Source organism: Diorhabda carinulata, chromosome 1 (genome assembly GCF_026250575.1).
Source record: "Diorhabda carinulata isolate Delta chromosome 1, icDioCari1.1, whole genome shotgun sequence".
Lineage (NCBI taxonomy): Eukaryota > Metazoa > Arthropoda > Insecta > Coleoptera > Chrysomelidae > Diorhabda > Diorhabda carinulata.
In genome coordinates, this window is record NC_079460.1 from 25,475,034 (window position 1) to 25,498,479 (window position 23,446).

General features: G+C 29.9%; 1 protein-coding gene across 7 annotated transcripts; it reads right to left on the reverse strand.

Moving 5' to 3' along the window:
* Positions 1–393: 393 nt before the first annotated feature.
* LOC130903674 (lysine-specific demethylase 5) lies at positions 394–22,427 on the reverse strand. 7 transcript variants are annotated; one of them, XM_057815944.1, is made up of 13 exons: positions 22,266–22,427; positions 21,541–21,821; positions 20,624–20,701; positions 20,270–20,408; positions 20,039–20,196; positions 19,837–19,986; positions 16,615–16,788; positions 12,073–12,351; positions 10,682–10,930; positions 10,300–10,628; positions 10,005–10,242; positions 7,685–9,952; positions 394–3,339 (listed from the first exon to the last, which is right to left on the reverse strand). In XM_057815944.1, exons 2-13 carry the CDS (start codon positions 21,793–21,795, stop codon positions 2,869–2,871), a joined length of 4,788 nt encoding a protein of 1,595 aa, XP_057671927.1. In that variant the 5' UTR covers positions 21,796–21,821; positions 22,266–22,427; the 3' UTR covers positions 394–2,868. The 7 variants fall into 7 exon arrangements, with proteins under 7 accessions (XP_057671927.1, XP_057671911.1, XP_057671895.1 ...); XM_057815928.1 differs by having other exon boundaries at positions 22,072–22,427; XM_057815912.1 differs by having other exon boundaries at positions 16,603–16,788; positions 22,072–22,416.
* Between the last annotated feature and the right edge of the window lie 1,019 nt (positions 22,428–23,446).

The following is a 23,446-nucleotide window of genomic DNA, read 5'->3' on the forward strand; positions in this document are numbered from 1 at the left end:
TCAAGAACATTTAGACGCATTAATATATGGAAGGTCTAAGAGATCAGAAATTAAAAAATTATATATATATATATATATATATATATATATATATATATGTTTCTAAATATTCTTGATTTTGGGTCTCTTCCGTTCCAAAATTAGTTTTTTTGATAATTTTTCGACTTTCATAAAGACTTAAAAAAAGACAAAACGTCAATTTTTATATTTCATTTAAAAAAATTATCAAAAAAAAACTAATTTTTAAACAGAAGAGACCTAAGATCATCAAGAATATTTATAAATATATCTAAGGAAATTAAGAAACAACATACACTTAGAAATTGAATAAAAAAACAATAGATCTTATAGTGAACAAAAAATATTTTTATTTGTGGTGCTTTAATCCATCCATTTCATTTTATACTTCAAAATTTGGATTTATAAATCAATATATTGGAAATCTTCATTTATTATTATTATTATTGGCATTTGGTACCATGCTGAAATTTTTGACAGTATTATTACCAGAACCAAGCATGTAACTAGCTACAACTATTATTCCATAACCAAATTATTGTACTAGCTTTGAGACGGGCATTCAATAAATGTTTGGAACTAAAAATAGACTTATGTATACTTATTTTCATTTAAGTTCTTTTCGTGAACACATACTAAAAGTTCATATTTTCTTTGGTTTATACCTTGTAGAATCGATTATAATGAAACAATGAATAATATGATAAGCTTTGAAAACATTTCAACAATTCATTTTGATTCTAAATGATTTATAATAATGAAATATCTGCCTAGAAAAATTTTATTTATTTATTGTCCGGAAAAAAAATTTGTCGCTACAACATAATGTATATTAAAAAATATCAGGAAACGGATGTCTTCATCAATTTGATAAATTAAATGATATCAAGGGCAAATAAAATCTAGTTCTAGAAGAGCTATTAAAATAATATCTACATTTGAAAAACACACTTACAGAATAAAGTCTGGTCCCACTAAAGTATATCAAATGAGAGTTTTGTTTCAATTTAACAAATTTTTTACTGAATGAAGTGAGAAGCAAAGAGGAATATTTCATGGGACATAGTGTAGATATATTTGCTCAATATTGTTATAGAGAAAAGAAAAAATGTAATGAAGAAATTTATTTGCATACAAATATATTGAGAAATATTGTAATTATACAGAAGAAATGACTTCACATTCAACAAGAAAAACTACATAAAAGTATGGTTTAATCTTCAGCAAACAAATTTTGTGTTCCAGTGTACCAGTCTAAAAGACATCAATGATATGTAGAATCAAAATAGATTATTATCAATCTGAAGCAAAGTAAAATATATCGATTTTAAAAACTGTAGTGTACAGAGTCCTGATATATAAGAAATTTCTGCTAAACTAGCGATATAATGAATAAAGTAATATGACAGATTTGTACAGGGACCAAATAATAAAATAAATATAAGCAAATTTCTCAAAATAAAAGTATTTAAAGGCATTAATGTTACCAATTTGTTCAGATTATTTACTATATGCAGAGTGAAGTATAAAAAATCAAACCTATTTCAAATTTAAACAAGGGATTATGAAGGATGGCTTCAATACTAAAAAATGGAATTGGAATCTTGTTTGGATTTTTAAGTTAGTTACAATATAAAATTACTTTTGTTAACTGTAATAGTTATCCCATTAGTTCCAATGTGATTACCATACCACAATATATGTTTAAGAAATATTTAATTCATTCAATAGTTTTCAGAGGAGTTGAAAGAAAATATTGAAGAACGCATGTAAAAGTAATGATGACTGTGTGATTTCACATTATTGAATTTTCAAAATTCAAGAAAAGGGTAGGTAAGGTAATTAAAACAAACACATAAGTTCATGTATGTATGACTAAGAAATAACCCCTTTTTATATAGATTTGTAAAAGATAAGTAAACAAGACGAAAAAAAATTTGTTGAGGTTAGGTAATATTATGAATAAACACAATTGTGAGATAAGTGTATTGTCTCTTTTAAATATCCTATTTTGTCAACATTTTAAATATTTTCCCAATATTCTCCACTAGTTTATGAATTCTGTGTAACTATTATTTGAAAAACTTTATAACAATTTGTATAATCTACAACATCTGCAGCCAACTGAATGGGCAATAGAAACTATATTGACAAATTAATGAAATTTTTAGATAGGTTTGAGAATAAATGAGTAATTCGCTATTATAAAAATTCAAGTTTGTGATAGATTTAGCAGATAGTGAGAATTTGATAATAAGTATTCTCATAAATAAACAATTATAGAGTTTAGGATAAAAATATGAAAGAATTCTCTAAAAATTGATATAGTTAAGCAAAAAGGAGAAGATTTGAGTACTAAAGATGGCAATTTACATACATTAATTTATTTGGGTCTAAAAATAATTGGAAAGTACATCACTGTATTTCATCACACATATAATTTTCAATATAAAATGAGATCTATGACGAAATAATGTCTCAAGACACTTGCATCTCGTTTTTTATTTTTTAAATTATGTCAGACTGTGTACATTTTATATGGTTGTTGAAAATACTTTTAATTCACTCTGATGCTGTTAACTAAAAAATCCAAATCATGTGTGCAGGAAATTCCAATTCACTTTATAATTGATACTTATTTCAGGTTATGATTTTGAAGTATTTACAATGAAACTTAATATAAATGAGGATAAATAGACAAAAATATACAGAAAGTGATACAATAAAAATATTTTACAATCCTTATCATTAAATTATCACAACTGAACTGTGTATATATAATCTACTAAAATACTTTTTCACTTTGTCTAGTGTTGCATTTGCAAAAGAGTGATTGTCCAACACTTTGCACTATGAAGCATCTTTTGAAGTGGAAGGTTGTGTAGAATCAGGAGATCTGGGACTACTAGAACGGCTACCCAAATTTTCGTAGGTAGTGGTTTTAGAACAGGTGATGCAGATGTAATCTTCATCTTCATTAATGTCTTCAGCTGAAAGTCCAACACAGGCCATATGGAACCATTGTTCACAGCCTCCATCACACTGAACCCAATCAACATTTTGGCCTGTAGGCTTTTGGCAACCGTTTGCAGCGCAGCTTTCGTCGGCGTCATCATCGTCACTATCTGAAGCTGTAGACTGACACCTCCCAACACGTTTTTTATATGCTCGTTTTTTACCACCTTCCTTGTTAGTTTTCACCTTACGACCTCGAATTTTTTTCTCTTGATCTACTTTTGCAGTTTTTGACACTTTCTTGGAATCCGATTCTTCTGAAAGCCTCTTACGACCTCTTTTTTTGGCAGTGTTCTTCATATGAGCCTAAACAGGTATCAATGAAATTTATTTAGTCCACATATTCAGTCAAAGAATTTAAAATTATATTGCCAAATGTCACAATTTGAAACTGAAATTAATCTATTGAATGGAAAAGCGTGGACTGTCTACATCATTCATGCAATAATGAATTTGACAGAACTGCAAGTTTAATAGAGGGCGAAATAAGTATGAAGCTAGGCTAATATTTTGATATATTGGGTGGATTTATTATATGGGAAACACATTAAAAAATACCATGATGTATCATTTGATTTATATTCAGGATAAAACTAGACCCTAGACTAAATTAAATATTTTAATTTAAAAGAGCACATGTGGCAATTAATTATATTGAGCATATCCGTTGAATAGGGTCAGTTTTCGATCCAAAGTAAAATATTTTTCGAAGGCCATGTCAGTTTTGAATCTCGTATTCAAAAGCAAACCAGTCAACAACGCAGCATCCTACCTCCAAATAGACGCGAAGAAACTGAAACAAATGCTTCAGCTTTATCTCTCACTAGTTAACCCCACTTTCAACCACAAACACATCCACGTATAACCTTGAAGGTCAATTAACTTCAACATCCTCCAATTAGACAAAATAATTAAGACCTATAAGAAAAACAGCATTAACCTCGCAAAATTACTAGAACCTATAACAAAATACTTAGAAAACGAAACTCAATTGCTGAACTTCGACATTTTTGAAACCAGTCAAGGATCCAAAGACAAGACATAACAAAATCGTACACAGATGACTCGCACACATTACTACAGTTTCTCACCAAATCACATCTATGTCACACAAATAAATTAATGAAAACTAAAAGCACAAGATTGATACGCAAGCTAGCCATTCAAATATCCACCCCACAGAAATAAAATCATTATTGGAAGATTCCGATTCTTCCGTAAATTCGTCTCAAGAATAATAACATTCGTATCTCTACTTCAATGGGTTCTATACCCATTTTGAAAAGCTTAACCATATCATGACAGAAATACACGCATCTAGTATTTGCTTACAGGAAACAAATTTTAAAAATCCAAACCACATATTCAATTTTCGTAAATACGCACGTTTCTATAAAAACAGACTAAAACTAAAATATAGCCAGCGGAGGAGCTGCATTTGTACGTAGATACAAAAATTATGGCTACTACTAATAAATGCAGAACCGATGAAAATATAACAGAATATAAAAAACACAGAGCCGAAGCAAGATAGACTGTTAAAAAATCAGGAAAGATTCTTGGAAATAATTCATTTCATCCCTTAACATATCAGTAACAAGTACGGTCTGGCAAAAATGATAAAATAATAAGCGATACACAAGAAATAGTAAAAATGTAGACATACCAATACGAATCCAATTCGAGCAAGGAAAATTACATGTACAAAATTAAAATACAAAAAAGATGGGGAACCGTTGGAAAACGAAAGACAAGAAATTGATAACCTTAACGTTTCCTTTTCATTAGCAGAATTTACACCTACCAGAAAATGGAAAAACCTCACTTCTGAAGTTCCATAATTTTATTTGGATCAATAAATTATTTTCTTCAACTTTGTTTGAAGCTATAGTATTAATCTTCTTAAACCCAATAAACCTCGAACATCCCCAGAATCATACTGTCCAATGTCCATAACCAGCACAATATCCAAGGTTTTAGACAAAATGGACAATAAGAGACTGCGATTGTTCTTACAAACAAAGAAACTCCTTATTCCACAACAAAGCAATATTACCTCAAAAAAAAAAGTACAAGTGAATGGTTTACCACAAGGATCAATAGTAAGCACTTTTTCTGATAGCTATTAACGACATACTAGATCAATGCTCGCCACTTGTCAAAGGTAAACTATATGCTGATGACATAGTTGTATTTTCCAAAGGAAAGAACTTGACATCCATTCAAAACTATTTAGAACAAACCATCAATAAACTATATAAACTAAATATAGAATTATGGTGTAAATCGTAATGTAATGTAATGTAAATTACAATTCGCTCTAACAAAAATTAATTGTATAAGAAAACGGACAATGAATTTTAAAATGAATAAACAATCAAATTTTTTGTTTTGACTTGTAATAGAGATATAAGAATATTTTTGTTGTCTAAACTAGTACATTAAAGAATTTTCAATTCAACTTCGGGTGCCGCAAAGGTGTCAATAATTGATAACTTATCAAAAAAATACTAAAACTTAAAAAACACAGCTCTTAGCTCATATTTGCTTGTATTAAGGGAAATATTACCCAGAAGTCACCACGACTGCGTATCAACTTACACCTACCTTTCACCCTTCAAAAAACATATCTTAGATGTCTAAATTACCGGCTTGGAAACCTTTTTGGTTCTAAACTTTGGCATAATATTTCGTGGTTCTATGTTTCCCAAAATAAAACTATCTCTAGTTTCATACCCTGTTACAGCTCATGTGGTTTTGGTGACCTTTTTAAAACATTCCTCCACCGCCTGTGAATAACAGAGAAATGTAGAAAATTTGTGGCATCTCCTGCCTGAACCACTTTCTTAATTTCTTCATCGGTCAATCGTGAGTAGATTGGGGGTTTAGTGCATTTGCAACCATTTCAATTTACTAAATCTATACATTCAGATGTATGAAAAATAAGATAAGATACTTCAAAGCACCTAACAATTTCATTAGGTCTTGATCTAGACGCCATGATCCTTCTGAGCCCAAGTTCGCTAATATATTTCCTAGAGTCAGTTACCATTGCTAGAATAATATTTCCTGGGCTGGAAAAAACGCATTTCTTTGAATAACTGGATTTACGACGTCTCTATACTGTTTTTCAAGGTACCTAATATGTTTGATGATTTCCCACAAATGAATAGCACATTCTTGCAAGGTTTTACTACAAATTCGGTAAGAACTTGGAAATTTCGTGAAGAAGTTTCACACGAGACATAAAATTCTATTTGCAGTCGTTAACCAGCGAGAATGAGCAACTTCTCTTGGCTTTCTTTTTACCAAGTCTTCAGTTGATACTGCTTGACAAATTTCAAATAAGTACTTTTGTTCAGCACTTAAATCTTCTCAATCAATTTCTTCAAATTCAATCAACTTTTTGCCTATTGGGCCACAAAATCCTGTAGGACCCCTAGTTTGTACATCAAGATATTGAAAGTGCCCAAAGTTCATTTGCACGCAGTAGACAAATTATTCATTGCAAGGGTCTTCTCAGCCTAGTTTCTAATATTTTGTAGACTCTAGATTTTACAAGGGTTCCGTCGCACTTTATAACTTTTAAATGGGAAAGGTCAATATCATTATCTCTAAAATACTACAAAATTTAATTTGCTATACACTTAGCTAAGGTTGATGTAGGGAAAAGATGATTAATATATTTTCACCCTGGCTCTTGTACTAGGACTACATGTTTTTGTCTCACTATTTTTGTATAAACTTTATTTTTATTTATTTCAGTAATCATAATACCGTCTTTTCTGCTATCAAAATATAAGCCTTCTGAAATCAATTTGTCTCTCTCATCTCTCTTTCTTATGTTCAACCTCTTTGTCTTCTCAACGTCATCCTATTGATAACCTTTTCTTTGTTTCCGTCGGATGACTTTCAAGGCGACATTTGTCTCTGTTAGTTCAACTGCGATAAACAAGACTAGAATATTCAACCTTTTTGCCCATTTTCTAGTGAAAGTTGTAGTCGAAGCTTTCGTAGATGGTTCATTGCTGCAATATGAAGAATATTCACTTTCAGGATCATTGACGTTGCTGCAAAGGTCTTGTACAGATGACGATGACGAATCGATAAAAGATGCTATGTCTTCTGTCCAATTTTTTATTTCTTCAGTTCTTTTTCATGCCTTTCAAGCTTGCATTGTTTCTTCTAGTTTTGATATCCACGAAACTGAATGCAATCATCTTTCGCCTCACTGATCTTTCATAAAATTACGCTCTTGAAGACTGTAAATGATAACCAATTTGAGTTATTTTCAGTAATTAAGGGCACTCTGGCACCACTAGACTTTATTTTAAAATTAAAACAGAACTATTTTTGTTATATGGATGAAAAAAAGGAACACAATTTTCATTATTACAAAACAATATTCGAGACTTGGTTTTTAAGTTCCACCCTAGTAGACACCCAGCTACAAATTGTTTATACAATCGAAAATAAGTACCATTTTTTTCAAATATTATCAAAATATAAGACATTAGTACAAAGGTGATTCATGATACATTGAATCAGGCGCTCAATTTTTCTCATAACTCTCAGAAGAACAAAAGTATCAACTATTGTAAAGATTTCTTCAAAATGTAAAAATAATACAGATTGAAAGAGCAGTACTTACATCAAAATCAATAAATATTGGTTCTTTTACAGGATCACGTGATGCTTGCAATAACTTCCATAAAGCAAAAGTCTCATCTAACGAAACCTCCAACAAGTCTCCTTCAGTAAGCAATTCTTCTAATTGTCTTCTGATATCTGTATTCAGAAGAAGGGAATAATCTTCATCTCCAAGCTTAGGCAAATGTAATGAATATGCATGTTCACCCATTCGATCGTCGGATTCTCGTGAATCTCTAGATGCATCATCAGAATCATTGATTCCACTATCACAAGTTATACCATCTTCAGTAATAACACCGCTGTAAGGAGTGATTTCTTGCACTCTTTGGTGCAATTCAGGATTTTTTGAAGCTCGTTTTAGTTCGGTAGATATAATTTTTTCAGTCCTTTGTCTCGCAGCTGCTTCATTGTATTTTTGGCTGAACATAGCCAGCTTACTTTTAGCTATTTCTAATTCAGTATGCTGTAAGAGTTGTCTGGCTCTATCTTGCCAATTCATAGCGCGTTCTGTAAGACATTGCAAGGCTTCACCTTCAGGTACTCTAACATATAATTTTTGTAAAGACATAAGTAGTCCTAAAATTATGTCCAATCGAGGACGCTTTGTACGTTGACAATTTGGACATAGAAATTTACAGTCTTTAAAACCCATGTGAAGAGCAACAGATGCAAAATTTCCTTTGAACTTTGTGGTGGATAATTTTGGAAGTTGTGTGCAAGCTGAATGAAACCAATCTTTGCATAATTCACATTGCATCATAATACCATATACTCCTCTTCCACAAATACAGAAAGTACTGTTAGAGCTGGGATCCAAGCTTTTAGCCATATTGGTGGCTCTGAGTTTTTTAAGTAAAGCCATCTCTGTATCCTCAGCATCTTTAAATACAGCGACTACAGCTGCAGGATCCATTGCATTGGTTAGAGATATACTCGAATGATCTTCTTCGCTGATTTTACTTTTTTTGTTTGTTTTATTAATACCATTAGATATGGATATTCTTGGAGATAAAGCTTCCATCAGAGTACAAGCGGAATTTTTTCTTAGAAATGCTCTACTTGTTCTTTCTTTCCATCCCGTGGCAAGAACTAAATAATCATTCATTCTATCCACCTCTATTAAATGTAAAGCTAATGATCTTCCTTTCTTTATTAATTCTTCCATTGCACTAAAATATGGATAATACTCTGCAGAATTCATTTCTTCTAGCAATCTTAACCAATCCCTAGCTTTTTTCATAGAGTCAAATAAATGACCTTCTGTAGGTAAGAAACAAGATATTTTGGAAGCTTCTTTCAAGAGTTTGTCTACTTGAATCAAGACATTATTATCTTCAGACTTAAGGATTTCGGCTGCTTGTTCTTCCCATTCTTCACTGGTTTGTAAAATTCCTTGTAAATTGGACAATTCTTCTTCTAATTCAGGATGAGGGGGTAAAGAAGTTCCTTCTTGAATAAAATTTCTGATTGCATCTAATCCCATAACATCTGTTTTACTCTTATAATTATCTACATTTTGCATCCATTGGCACTGTTTTAGTCTTGTAGCTACAAGTCTCAGATTTGGAAGTTCTATGCACAGCCCACTTCCATGTGAATGACAAGCTTCCAATTCAGGTATGGAGCATTCTGAGAGAGATAAGGCCAAAAACTTTTCACTCATTTCTTCAAATTTTTTTGTTTGTTGCAATAATTCCCTAATGCTTTTAGCTTCTTCTAAAATACAGGCAAGACTATCAATTTCTTCACAGAACAAAGTGAGTTCTTCGACAGTCAACTTGTATTTTGTATCATTAGAATTTCTAGTTCGGGTACGCATTTTATTCAAATCTAGCTGGTGTATAACACTTGCACACTTTTCAGCATCCTCTACAGCGCTAGTTAATGTCTGAAGTAAATCACATTTAGGGAATTTTTTACCATCAGCCTCACTAAGTAATTCTTTAAGGTCAGTTAAATTCAGAGTCTTTGGAGTTTTTGGATCTAACGCATCCTTCACTCTAGACACCCAGTGATCAAAGGATTCAGCTTTCAATTTCAAAGCTTTCAGCATAACGGGCAGTTCATCTAGAGTGTATCTGTACCTCAGAGTTCTATTCTGAGGAGAACATTCACAAAGATTCTTATAATGCCGCAGGCAAACTAAAATATCAGTTGAACATTTGCAAGTCATTGCAGATAAAAAACATGTAGTTTTACAAACTTCACATTGTCGCTCATCATCAGGAAGAAGTTCAAAAGCTTCTCTTTCAGCATTTGTGACACCCTAAAAATACATTATGTAAAACTACAGCATTTAAATAACAATATCTACTTACCCAATCTAGTAAAGTTTTCCTCAACCTCTTTTCTGTGTCAACCATGACCAACATGTCTTGATAAGTAGCAGCTGCAATTGTTAAGTCTAATTTTTCAGGATCCAAAGCCATTTTGCAAACAAGTTCGTCATGTGAGAAAACGCAATATCTCCTCAAGTGAGAATAATGTAAAACACATTCTCGTCCCATTCTTAACCAATCTGCAGGAGCAAAGTTGACAGCTTCAGCAAAATTGTATCTGCAACAAATATGTGATTTCACAAAGGAACACTTGTAAAAAAATATTGATACTAACCCTTGGTTAAATCCAGCATGGTAAGCTCTAGGAAATGTGACAACAAATTCTCCAGCATTCTGATCAGTTCTGTAAACAGGCACTCCTGCATTCATCAAAATATTTGGGTTCATTATAGTGACCAGCTGATGAAGTAGATCAGGCTGAGAATGAAATAGTTCTGGTGCCGCTGACTTCATAGTTTCCTCAAAAGATTCAGCTTTACTGCCTGGAACTCCATACCAAGTTTTTGCTTCTCCCCAATGCAAGTAATTTATTGAATAACTCCAATGATCTTCATTATGCCAACAGAATGTAGCAAAACACATTCCAACGTACATCCAAGGTACCTAAAGAATAAATAGCTTTAGAAAATATTTGTATTATTGGCAGGTAAGCTTACCTTCATCCCTGAAATATCAGCATTAATATATCCTAGTACAGACCCTTCTAAAACTGGTAAATTATTCAAATTCCAACTAGAATCAGCATACTCTTTGTCTCCTGGAAAGAGGTTAGTAGATGATTTAGTTGGGAAACCAGAACCATGATCCATAGTATGCAAATCTGCACCATACTCTACAGTGACGTCTTCATCAATGGATGAAACTATTCTCCAGAATTCACGCTCTACAGTACCAGTTGGTACCATCTAAAATTTTATAGATATTGAATATATGACAGTAAATCAATAAATTTGTACTAAACAATTTTTAACCACATAAAATCATTTTTGCGATGGCAGAGACAGTTACTGGGTATAAGGTTAAATAAACATATGGATAAATAATATGGTTACACACAAATATGATCAAAAGGAAAGAAAAAACATCTGCAAAAGAACCGGTGAAAATAACATTAGAAGCAATATTCAAAAAATATGAAAATATAATAATATGACAAGATTCCAATAGAAATTATAAAAATATAGGACTACAATTAGATAACACATCTCTATGGACATGGTCTCTCATTTAGACTTTATGAAAAGTAATGAGTGATATTTGAGTTAAGTTACAATATTTTGTTGAATGGTAGCGAAGTATAAAAAAAGAATTGAGTAGGATTATAAATTATGGGAAAATATATTATGAAAATATTATTTATATCTATTGATAGTTATTCAAAAATTATTGATATGGAATCCAATATATTCATTTATCTTGCCATTATCACGAGTGCTACTACCTCTACTACGAATTGACCAATTGCAGTTTTGCTAACTTAAAGAATATAATATTGAGTAAATTATGTGTAAATTCAGTATAAAAATACCTTGATAATTAAATGGGAAACTAAAATAAAAAAGTGACTCCTTAGAGTCGACCTTGAGAGATCAACTTTTAAATAGAAATATTTGAAAGGCTAAGGGTTGAAAAAGTTTTTGAGGCACTCTAATATATATTTTAGGTTAAATAACCCAGGAATATTTTACAATTAACAAATTATAAATTACTGACAAGGTAACAAATTATGTTTGAAAATATATTAATTTTATGATTATTATAATTTAAACATAAAAATACAATTTAATAACTTATTAAGTGAATATTTTTGATCACTATTTTTTGTTTGACAGTGACAGTAGTGCCAATAAACAAATTTAAAAAGTTGACAAACAGTTATCACACCGAAATTTATTCTTTAGTTTCAAAATTTTGATGACAAATGAAAAGTATTTTTAAAAAATTTTTATGACCATGAAAAAATCATCAAAATCCATGAATGTAAATAAATATCAAAACACCAAATCAAAAACATCAAAATATCAAAATAAAAAACCAATATACTTACATGAACAGGCATATTGAAATATTCCGATTTAAATTGGTCTGCCATTTCCCCAAATTGTTGTAAAGTGTATTCCCTCTGAGCTTGTTCGAATCCAAAGGCTTCCATAGGCTTTGATACTTCTTCAGCTACACATTTTGGACACCTCCAATCACCTTTTGGAATTTCAGTGAGAGGTGGCATTAAACAAAAAGTGTGGTAACTGTCATCACATCCATCGCAAAGTAGCATGTATTCTTCGGCATCACCCCGATTGCAATTATGACAGACGTATTTTGCAAGCTGTAAGTTTTTTGTCAAATATATAGATTAGTTATTGAACTGTAATATGGTACTGAATCTTGTAATGTTTGTAACAATATTAAAACATTTCAGCTCAAGGACAGTTCAAACAGTTTTAAAATCAATCAAAGCTAAATGTTAGTTGATTGACTACAAAATTGGGTAAAGCAATAAATCAATTATTATAGTACTAATAGCATTTTAATGTTGTATATTGTTTTCATGTTACAGTGAGAAAGCTGTAGCTTTCTGCTGCAGTTAGTTTATTAAAATCAAAGAAATACTGCCTTTAAAGAAAATGGGTACTTTATACAAACATTTTTACACATGCTTAAATGTTTTACTGTTCAATATTAGCCAGTAAATTATATTTTAGCTACAAATTTATAAGAAATAAATTATATTTTTAAGACCCTAGCTACAATGCCATTTGTATGGTATATAGTTAATAATTTGTAAAATAAAAAGCTTTGACTGTTATTTAAATAAAAAGGATGATAAATGCTGAAACACATTTCTGTTGTATAAAAACTTTTATATAGCTGTATGATTTACAACATATTGTCAAAATGTTATATAAAAACCACAAATTTACTATAATATATCGATTTGTCTCAATATTATAAGTACAGAGAGCGAAATAAACTATGATATTACTTACTTGATATTATTGAATCAAAAAGTTACCAGCAAAATTAAATTAAATTTATATGAGAAATCAATGATTATCTACAAATGATTTAAACTGGAAAATATTTTTACTTGAATTAATTTTGAAGGTTTGTTTAAAACGAACCAAATATACATAATTGTAACTCTTCAAGCATACCTTTTCACTAGCAATTGAAAGGATATTGCATCTCTTGCTAACCAATTTTATCTAGTTGTGTTATGTTGTTTTATCTACTATATTCAAATAAGAGATTACAGTATATGAATTATATTGCTACTTTTTCAGTGACACAGCAGTAAAAAGCTTCAGCCACAACTATATGACATACAGAACAATGAATTGCAGATCCGTCTTCTTCAACTATGTAAAGTTTTAATGAATTTTTCTGGAGTTGATTAGTTTTTATTTATAGTTTTTAAAATAAATTTCATGTTTTTCATTTTGTTTGTATTTATGTAAAGCTGTTCGATGCGTTTTTAGTATATTAGTAACCTTTCATTCCATTCTATAAATATTCAGAAGTTATATCTTGTAATTTTTTGGACTTTTCAAACACAGTGCCGAGTATTTAAGATGAGATTTTTGAATTTTTGTTTTGTTCTTAAATTTACTATTATTAATATGTAATTGTATGTTTTTTTATTTGAGTTTTTCATAAAATTGCTTTGTATAAAGTGGATCTATGTATTACATTTTAATTGTTTTGAATTTATTAACATTAATTATATATAATATATATATATATATATATATATATATATATATATATATATATATATAAGATTATTTTTTTCTCTTTCTAATTTCTTGGTTTCATGGTTGTTTGGATAAAATAATCAAACTTCAATGAAATATCACATTTTTATGTTAGATATTTGTAACTTAGCGTTTCGCTCCTTCCTTGGGAGCATTTTCAAAAGAATAATTAATATATGACGATTAAAATATTTGTAGAATAGATAAAAGCATATTAGTAGATATCTTGAAAAACATAGTATTAGAATCAATGTATTTACCTCGAAATTTCAATAAAACGATATTATAGTAGGTAGAATGAAATAAACTAATTGATCAAATTATGGTAAATTTGACCGAGATTTTTTATATCTTGTCTATCATTCATAAAACATTTATCTTGTTTTATGTATATCATTTTTTTGATAGTTCTTGTCTTGAGCTAAGATTTTTGTTTTTTTAAAATCAAATTCATGATGTTCATTTCTAGGACAATGGTATGGAATATTAGATTTCTTAGTGTCTTTAGTTTTGTTTTATATATATATATATATATATATATATATATATATTTAATATTTATTTATTTATATATATTTTAATGCATCTAAATGTTCTTGATTTAGGTCTCTTCCGTTTTTTTATAATTTTTAAAAGTAAGATAAATTTTGACGTTTCGACTTTTCTTTATCTTTATCAATCAAAATATATTTTGATATATATTGATAAAGACGACACTATGACAAATGAAAGGAATAAATTCGTTATTTCGTAAGCCGGAGACTAAGGAAAAATCCCGAAACCCGTCGATTTTTATTTTTAAACAGACTATTTCCAAGGATACCTTTTTATTTTTGACGTCATCTATACGAGCGCGATGACGTCATCGCTAAAATTTTTAAATGGAAATGTGGGTGTTGTAATTCATTATATGAAAGGTCTTTTAAATACCTATTCAGACATCGATATGTACAGTAATTGATTTGCGTAATCATAAATATTATTTATGAAATTGCAACAGATTTCTTAAAATGTATTAAGTATTGGTATGATGTATTTATTGACAAACAAAAATAAATTTTGTAAAGGCCGTCACTGGTAATGAGATGTCTTATCTACCTAATTTTAACATTTTTTTAAAAAAAATTAACTTTCTGTCAAATGATTGACAGTATTATTGTATTTGACGAATTAAAACAATCTTTGTATCTATCAACATGAAGCTGACTGAAACGCAAAGAATTGAAATTCTAATAATGATTGGTTGTGGAGATAAAGCACGTAGGTACGCCGAAAGAAGTATGTACATTATTTGATAATAAATACTCTAGCCGAGAACCAATTTCACAATCCACTATAATCAAAATTGAGAAGAAATTTAGAGAAATGGGTCATGTCAAAGACCTAAAGGTTGTAGAAAACCAATATCAGAAAACAAACAACTAGATGTTCTGTTAGCCTTCCAATCCCCATACCAGTTCACGGCAAGTAGCATTAGATAATGACATGGACCATTCAACAGTTCTTAGAAAACTAAAGAAGGAAAAGTGGCATCCCTAGAAAGTAAGTTTAGTACAAGAGCTTATGGAAGATGATTTTGATAGACGAATTGAGTTTTGTGAAATTTTGATGGAACAAAATAACAGAGATCCGATGTTTTTAAAAAGGGTTCTTTTCTCGGATGACGCTACATTTCTACTAAACAGTTATATCAATCGTCAAACTTAACCAATCGTCAAAGTGAACCATTTCTGAAAATTCTCTTTTTCTTGTATTTGATTCTGACAAGAATTTTGAATCTTTATAATTGAATATATGGTTTTTTCATATTTCATGGTTTGTTGATGCAGTTTCATTTTTTTCATCTTATTGATGACCTTTTCGTCTATTTTCTAAATACTAAGACAGCGATATAAAAGAATTCATTACAATTACAATTCAATTAAAACTGTTTAATTAATGTATATATGAATTAATCATAGTTTTGTTGTTATATCGAATGTATTCTTTCAAAAATGCTCCCAATGTAGGGCAAAATGTCAAAACAAAAGAAATTCATAGAATTATTATTCGTGTGAAACATTGCTGATTTTATATTTTTCCTAGGTGTTATAAACAGTTCACAGCCAGCAATATGTATCAAAGACGAAGAGGATAAGAGGTAAACGTGCAGACAAGTAGTTAACAAACTCAAAAAATAAAATCATGTCATGAACTGCATCGATATTTTCGGGGACTGACACAGAAACTGGCCTTCCCGATCGGTCGTCATGTTCAATGGAAAATTTACCTCTTTTGAAGCTTGCAGTCCAATTTTTCACGGTATCATACGAAGGACATTGCTCACCAAGGGTATTAAGCATATCTTCGTAAATCTGCTTATCTCTTAACCCTTTTAAATACAGGTACTTGATGATGGCTCGATACTCCAATTTTTCGATTTTCACAATTTTGGTGGACATCTTACACTTTACACTTACACTTTTAATAAGTTATTGTTTGTTGCTATGGTAACACAATATTTGTTTATGCATGGAAGTGATTTAGGCTAACTACATATCAATACATCCTCGTATATGATCAAATTACAACTGTCAATTGAAAAACTATTTATTTGCAAATATGTAAAAGTTTAAATATACTTTTATGTTTTAACAACAATTTAAAACATTACAAGAAACTGCACCAATAACATTGAAGTTTCTATTTATGTACTCTAAGACATAAGTCATTCTTACAGTAAATGCATAGGATATTACAGCAAATGATTTCATGCAATCCATCACCAAAAGATAAGCCAATAACAATCCTAAAATTTCATTACAAACAGTAATCATAATTACATTTGGACTTACTGGATCAAAATCATATTTAATAGTTTTTTGTCTTGGTTTTGATTCCTTCTTCTCATCATATCCAGCCATTTTTGGACCAGCTCCATAAAATTGTAAGCGTCTCAGTTCCTTATTTTCTTCTTCATCCTCCTCTGACTTTTCTTCCCTTATCTTAAGTGCTAAGTTCGCTAAGTTCTAAAAGTACACACGTTAGAGTCCAAAAAATTGAATATCAATGTCAAAAAATATTTCAATAAAACAGCATGTTATCTATTAAAATAGACCTAAAACTAATTTTAAAACAGGAAAGCTAAAATCAAGCATTGATTTTAGCTCTCCTGTTTTAAAATTAGTTTTTTTTAATAATTTTTGAAAGATTGATAAAAAATTGACTTTTTGACGTCTTCAGTCTTTATCAAAATATATTATTGACACTGACAATTTGCAATGAATAGATCACCTACATCATGAAGAACATAAAAATAAGAATAAAATCAAAATAGAAATTTGTTCTAAGAATTTTTGAATATTTATAATTGAATTTATGTTTTTTTATATTTCATGGTTTGTCAATGTAGCTTTATTTTTTTTTATCATATTGATGACCTTTTAGTTTATTTATCATATTTTGGCAAAGACTGAAGTTTAGTCAAAACGTAATATTTTTACCAATCTTTCACAAATTATCAAATAAAACATATATCAAAAGGTCTAAGAAATTATATATATATATATATATATATATATATATATATATATATATATATATATATATATATATATATATATATATATACAGTGGACTAACTTCAATATATTTTCTGAGCTTTCGAAAACTTGACTTGACGTGAATTTTATACAATCTCACAAGCCATCACAAATCTCAATTAATTATTTTCCAGAAGATGAATACATGAGTATTCGAAAGCTCGGAAAATATATCAAAGTTTTCCACTTTGGTGCTTCATTGCCACGTTACCAATAAAAAACTAATGTGCCCTAACTAATTGAGTTTAAGACCAGAAGTGATTGCGTTATTGTCAACGGTGTTCTCGATGGTAAGCATATTATTTTTATTTTAATCATTTTTTATTTTTTTGTTTCAACTTTTTATTTACTCAATGAAAATCCAAGGAGAAGGCAGATTGAGTTCTTGGAATCTACCAATAAAAGGGGTGATTCGTCGCGTGGAGCAGGAAGATTGAGAACACGAATGGATCACTTGTTACCAACGAACAAACAAGGACCCTATCCCCACCTTTCTCCTTACAATTGCAAGTGGGAAAATTTTCATAATTCCATTTTCCATAATTTTTATTAATCTATTGATTAATATAAATACGCAAATTGTCAGTGTCAAGTCATATTTTGATAAAGACTGCAACAGGTTGAAATGTCATCTGTTTTTAGTAAATAAAAAAAAACTAATTAGTAATATGTATTGTTTTGAATATCTATGTAATCATCATCAGAAACTGAAATTATGGTCGAAATAAAACATTGTATATATCTATACAGTGCTTTTCAGATAAAAGTATCCACCTTTAATAACTTTTGTAATACTGGTATTTAGAAAAAATCCAAAAACACGTCAATTTATGTTGGAAGGGGCAAGCATTATGGCTTATTTAAACTTACTGGAAAAGCCACCCCCTCACCCCTAGCAGCATCCCCTTTATTTTTTTAAATTACTTTTCATATTTTTTATGTAAAATTTGGATACTCCTCTTTGAACTGATTTCAAAAATGTATAATACTTGTAGGTTAAAGTGGTTAGTTTATGAGATAAACAATTTTTCTTTTAAGAGCACAAATTTTACTTATTATTTACTTTCACCTTATTTGCCTGTACTAAAATGGGTTGTACAACAGTTCAAACTCTTTAATCTTTTTAACTGTGCTATTTATTATGAAGTTACAATAAGTGTTCAAAATGAGTACCATTCACTTCCATACAATGGTATAATCTATTTTGAAATGCCTCTCTGACATTGCTTAATACGGCTGGATTTAATTGAAATCTAATTCATTTTCTATCCTCTCTCGTAAATCATCCAGAGATTCTGGTTGGGTAGCATAAACTTTTGTTTTTAAATACCCCCATAAAAAGAAGTCTAGGGGTGTTAAATCCGGTGACCTAGGTGGCCACTCCATCATCTGCCCCCTTCTACCTATCCAACGAGCGGGGAATGTTTCGTTTAAAAATTGTCGGACAGGCATAGCATAGTGTGGGGGAGCTCCGTCTTGTTGAAATACCAGTAAATTTTCGGAAAGGTTATCATCATTTTCTATTATTGTTGTAATACGTGGGTCAACCCCTTCCCTGAGTAACTCAAGATATGATTCACCATTTAAATTTCCGTTGATGAAGAAAGGTCCGACAATGTGGTCACCTAGGATACCACACCAAACGTTTAACTTTTGGGTATGTTGTGTATGGAATTCACGCATAATATGTGGATCACTTTCAGCCCAATATCTACAATTATGCCTACTTACTAAGCCATTTAATGACCATGAGCATTCATCAGAAAAGCAAATATTGTTTAACAATTGTGGATTGTTATTGATAATTTGCGTCATTGATTTGCAAAACTCTAGACGACGATCAAAATCATCTTCATTCAACTCGTGCACCAACTTAACTTTGTATGGGTGGTACTTGAATTTATGTAGAACTCGGAAAACTGTAGAAGATGAAACACCGATCGCTCTACTTGTTGTACAACCCATTTTAGTACAGGCAAATAAGGTGAAAGTAAATAATAAGTAAAATTTGTGCTCTTAAAAGAAAAATTGTTTATCTCATAAACTAACCACTTTAACCTACAAGTATTATACATTTTTGAAATCAGCTCAAAGAGGAGTATCCAAATTTTACATAAAAAATATGAAAAGTAATTTAAAAAAATAAAGGGGATGCTGCTAGGGGTGAGGGGGTGGCTTTTCCAGTAAGTTTAAATAAGCCATAATGCTTGCCCCTTCCAACATAAATTGACATGTTTTTGGATTTTTTCTAAATACCAGTATTACAAAAGTTATTAAAGGTGGATACTTTTATCTGAAAAGCACTGTATATAAAGACATTGAGAAATTGGCAAAATTAAAAGTATATGTATATATGAATTGTTGTATTTAGACCATAATTTCAGTCCCTGATGATGAATATGTAGTTATTCGAAAGCTTGGAGTACATATTAAAAGAATACACTTTAGTGGTTAAAAAAGTATGAAAAAACTCACATCAGTCTTGCTTTCATCATTGATATCAAATCTTTTGGATCTCCTGGCATTTTTTTCAGGTGGTGGCTTGATCTGCATGCGACTAACAATGCCGTGTGGTTTGTAATCTTTGTCTGCTTTCTCGATATCATCAGCAATATCTTCTAGTTTCTAAACAAAATAGATGATTAGCCCAATTTTAATATATGATGCTAAAACTTACCACATCTAAAGTCTTTCCAGCTTTGAAGACATCAAATGGATACAGAAGTCTCTCATAATGGGTTTTTAGGATTGTTCCTATACTTTTACCAGCTTGGTAGCCCATTCTTTGAGATATCTTAGACCATTTTCTCTCTTTTGTTACATTATCAAATCCACCTTAAAATATAAATAGATAATATAATATAATAATAAAATAAAAAATAAAAAAGTGATATTATAAATTGCCTACCTTCTATTTGTACCACTCTATGTAAAGTATATAAATCTAAGGCTCTTCTTTCTACCATAGGTATTTTAAGAGAAGAACCTTGCAATTCCCAGAATTTGGCAATTTGATCTAAAAAGTTTAGTTTTACTCTAGTTTTTGCCTAAAAATTTAAAATATATTAATAAAACTTACTTGAATTCTGAAAAAATATCAACTTTTCTTTTCATTATGTCCCTAGTAAACAATTTTGTCAAAAATTTCAGTGAAAAGTTCATATGCAATTAGAATAAAAATGACAAGATATAAACAAATTGAGGATTTTGATTATATTTAGTATACTGGCAGTACATAGCTTTAGTAACTGTATGCACTTACTTCTAATTCATTTAGCCGTTGGATTCTAGGAGTAAATCTTAATTTATCTACATCAACTGCGAATGGAGGTTGCCAGTGCTGTAAAAGAAATCACAGAATGAAGCTTACAATAAAGCCTTCAAATTTTATTTCTAAACAGAAAACCAATCAAAGAGAATGGTCAGATGGAATTTATGAGTATAAGGCATAATAATTAGTGTTGGAAAAATACATCTATAAGAATTTTATAGGTTTTTCTTGTATAGAGTTTCTCAAACATTCTTATGTATCCTTTAGACTCTTTCCTTGAGCACCTGTTTGAATATAGCGGTGTTTATATTTTACTTTAACATGTTTTTTGGATAAAAGGAGATATTTATTAATGGATGTAATATCAGAAATGGTAGAAAACACCCTACAAAGCAAACTGCTCTGTTAATTTCAAAATATGTTAAAATAAGTATACTAGTAACTTCTAATTTTTCTATACTACACTAATGTCACGATAAGCATTGTGTATAAAATTTTCAATAACATTTATAACTCCAACAAATATGATTTATACTTATAATGGAAGATTCTAAAGATAAAGTACAATGGAATAATAATATCTGCAGCATCTACTATTTTACCTTATTTTCTGCTGATAAAGAATTATTTAATAGTAAGTACTTAACACACACACACAAACAAATTTGGAGAATATTATTTGTTACTAACTTTTGAAAAAATGAAAGGAATATTTTGCAAATTAAGCATTTTACAAGAGAAAGAAAAAATTGAATTGTTTGGATATGTTACTATATATTTATAAAACAAAATGTGAGCATATAAAATGGAGTTAGGTAGGATGTAATTAAAAGAACATGTCTGCTATGTCACTTATTAATTGGTGAAACTATTAATATTATTGTAATAATAATTGAAGAAGTACTTACTGATGGTGGTTTAATTTTACATATTCCTGTATTTTCCGCGACAGGTCTTATTTTTGCTATGTAGGCAAGAGGATCCTGAAATTCTTCTTCTGTAGGATAAAATACTGGGGCTTCTGGAGGTATTTCAAATTTAAAAGTTTCTTCTTTGTACTGAGAGTAGTGGTCATTATTTTTTATTTGAGAACCTTTAGAGCAGCTGGGGTGGCTCTTTATACCATTATTGCCATTTATTTGTTTGTCCACTTTAGTAGTCATTTTGACACAAATTTACATCATAACTTCTGAAATGTTATTTCAAATAACAATGTGCGTATGTGTACTGTTTGAGCATGCACTTGCAGCACATTGGATATTGGATAAAAAAATATAGATGACAATTTAGCTAATGTATCGCGAAAAGTAACTTTCGAGAATGCAAGTTTTATTACCTGATAAAAAGTTTCGATATTAAGGAACTAAATAGCACTAGATTTAACACACAGAACAAAGTTTTGATTTCCGAAAGAACAGAATACAAAAATATCTCATTACCTACATTTTGTGAGATCTTAAGCTATTTTTTATTACGATAAGACCTCGCAGAAGTAAACCCATTTCATATTAACATGTAGGTACCTACTTCCCCCCCTCAGCTATCGATTGTATGAATAGTATACAACAAAGATGGTTAACATTGGTTAATAGAGGTATATTGAATTTGTCTTTGATGATATTTGTCCACTTACAGACCGTAAAAACTGTCAACACTTTACTTTATAATCATTGTATTTTATAAACACAACACAGTTCTCGAATAAAAAATATAAAATTTTAGGTTATCCTCTTACATCCGATAAACTTACATCCAACCATACTTGTTTTGTCAAAGGCAGAGGTACGTGATGTACAGTCATCCAATAAAATTTTGTTTTTGATTGACTCAATCTATTACTTTTCTTCACGCTGTTCGACTGCTTTTTCATCTCACTTCATTATAAGCTTAATGCACGAAATAAAAGTAACCAATCATGTGGCGCGAATTTTCGAAAATAAAAGAATTAAAATTGTATAGCTAATATAAAACTTTCTTATAAATTATATTACAGTAATAGTAGTTGGTATATTGTACATATAACCATATTATTACTTTGGGTTTTATTAATGATTAAAATAAAACGAATATATGTAATTATTTAATAGAAATCATATTTATAATTTGAACCACATATTATGGTGCAAAGCCAACTCAATTGTATTTCATTTTTGCCTTAGTATAAATGTGCACATAAAAAAAGTTCTTTGACTTATTATGATAGAAATTCACAAGTGGGTTTTTTTATTGGAGAATATCAGCAGAAACACTTTTTTGAATTAAGTCCTATATATTTTTTGAGCACATTAATTGTGGCACTAATAATTGAACAAATTATTTTTGATACTTTTCATATATCATTCTTTATGAAGATTATCAAAATTAGGCCTGTTATGTTCAAGGTAAATTTTGGACGATGGATTCGAAGGGGCTCTGATGCACTCATTTTTGTGTCTCCCAGAGATCCAGATATTAGCCCTATCAATTATTGTACATTTGTAATAGGTTCCAATATATTGATTTTTGACCCCCGAATATGTGATTTCATTTATATCGTATCTTTTCGTATACACCTTGATTTTATTGGGTTATCAGTTTACCCTATCAATGTATTTCTAGCTACATAGCTCAAAGTGATTTTCGTAAGAAACAAATTATAAGTTGTGATGAAACTAGATTAAATCAGCACATACCATTTTTAATATAGCTGAATTCCTATTTTGAATGAAAACCCGTATTTATTATTTCATATTTGAATGCCAATTTATGTTTCGATAACTTCTTCAGAGACTATATAAGTATTCGATTGTTAATTTTTACGGAAGTTATTGGAGT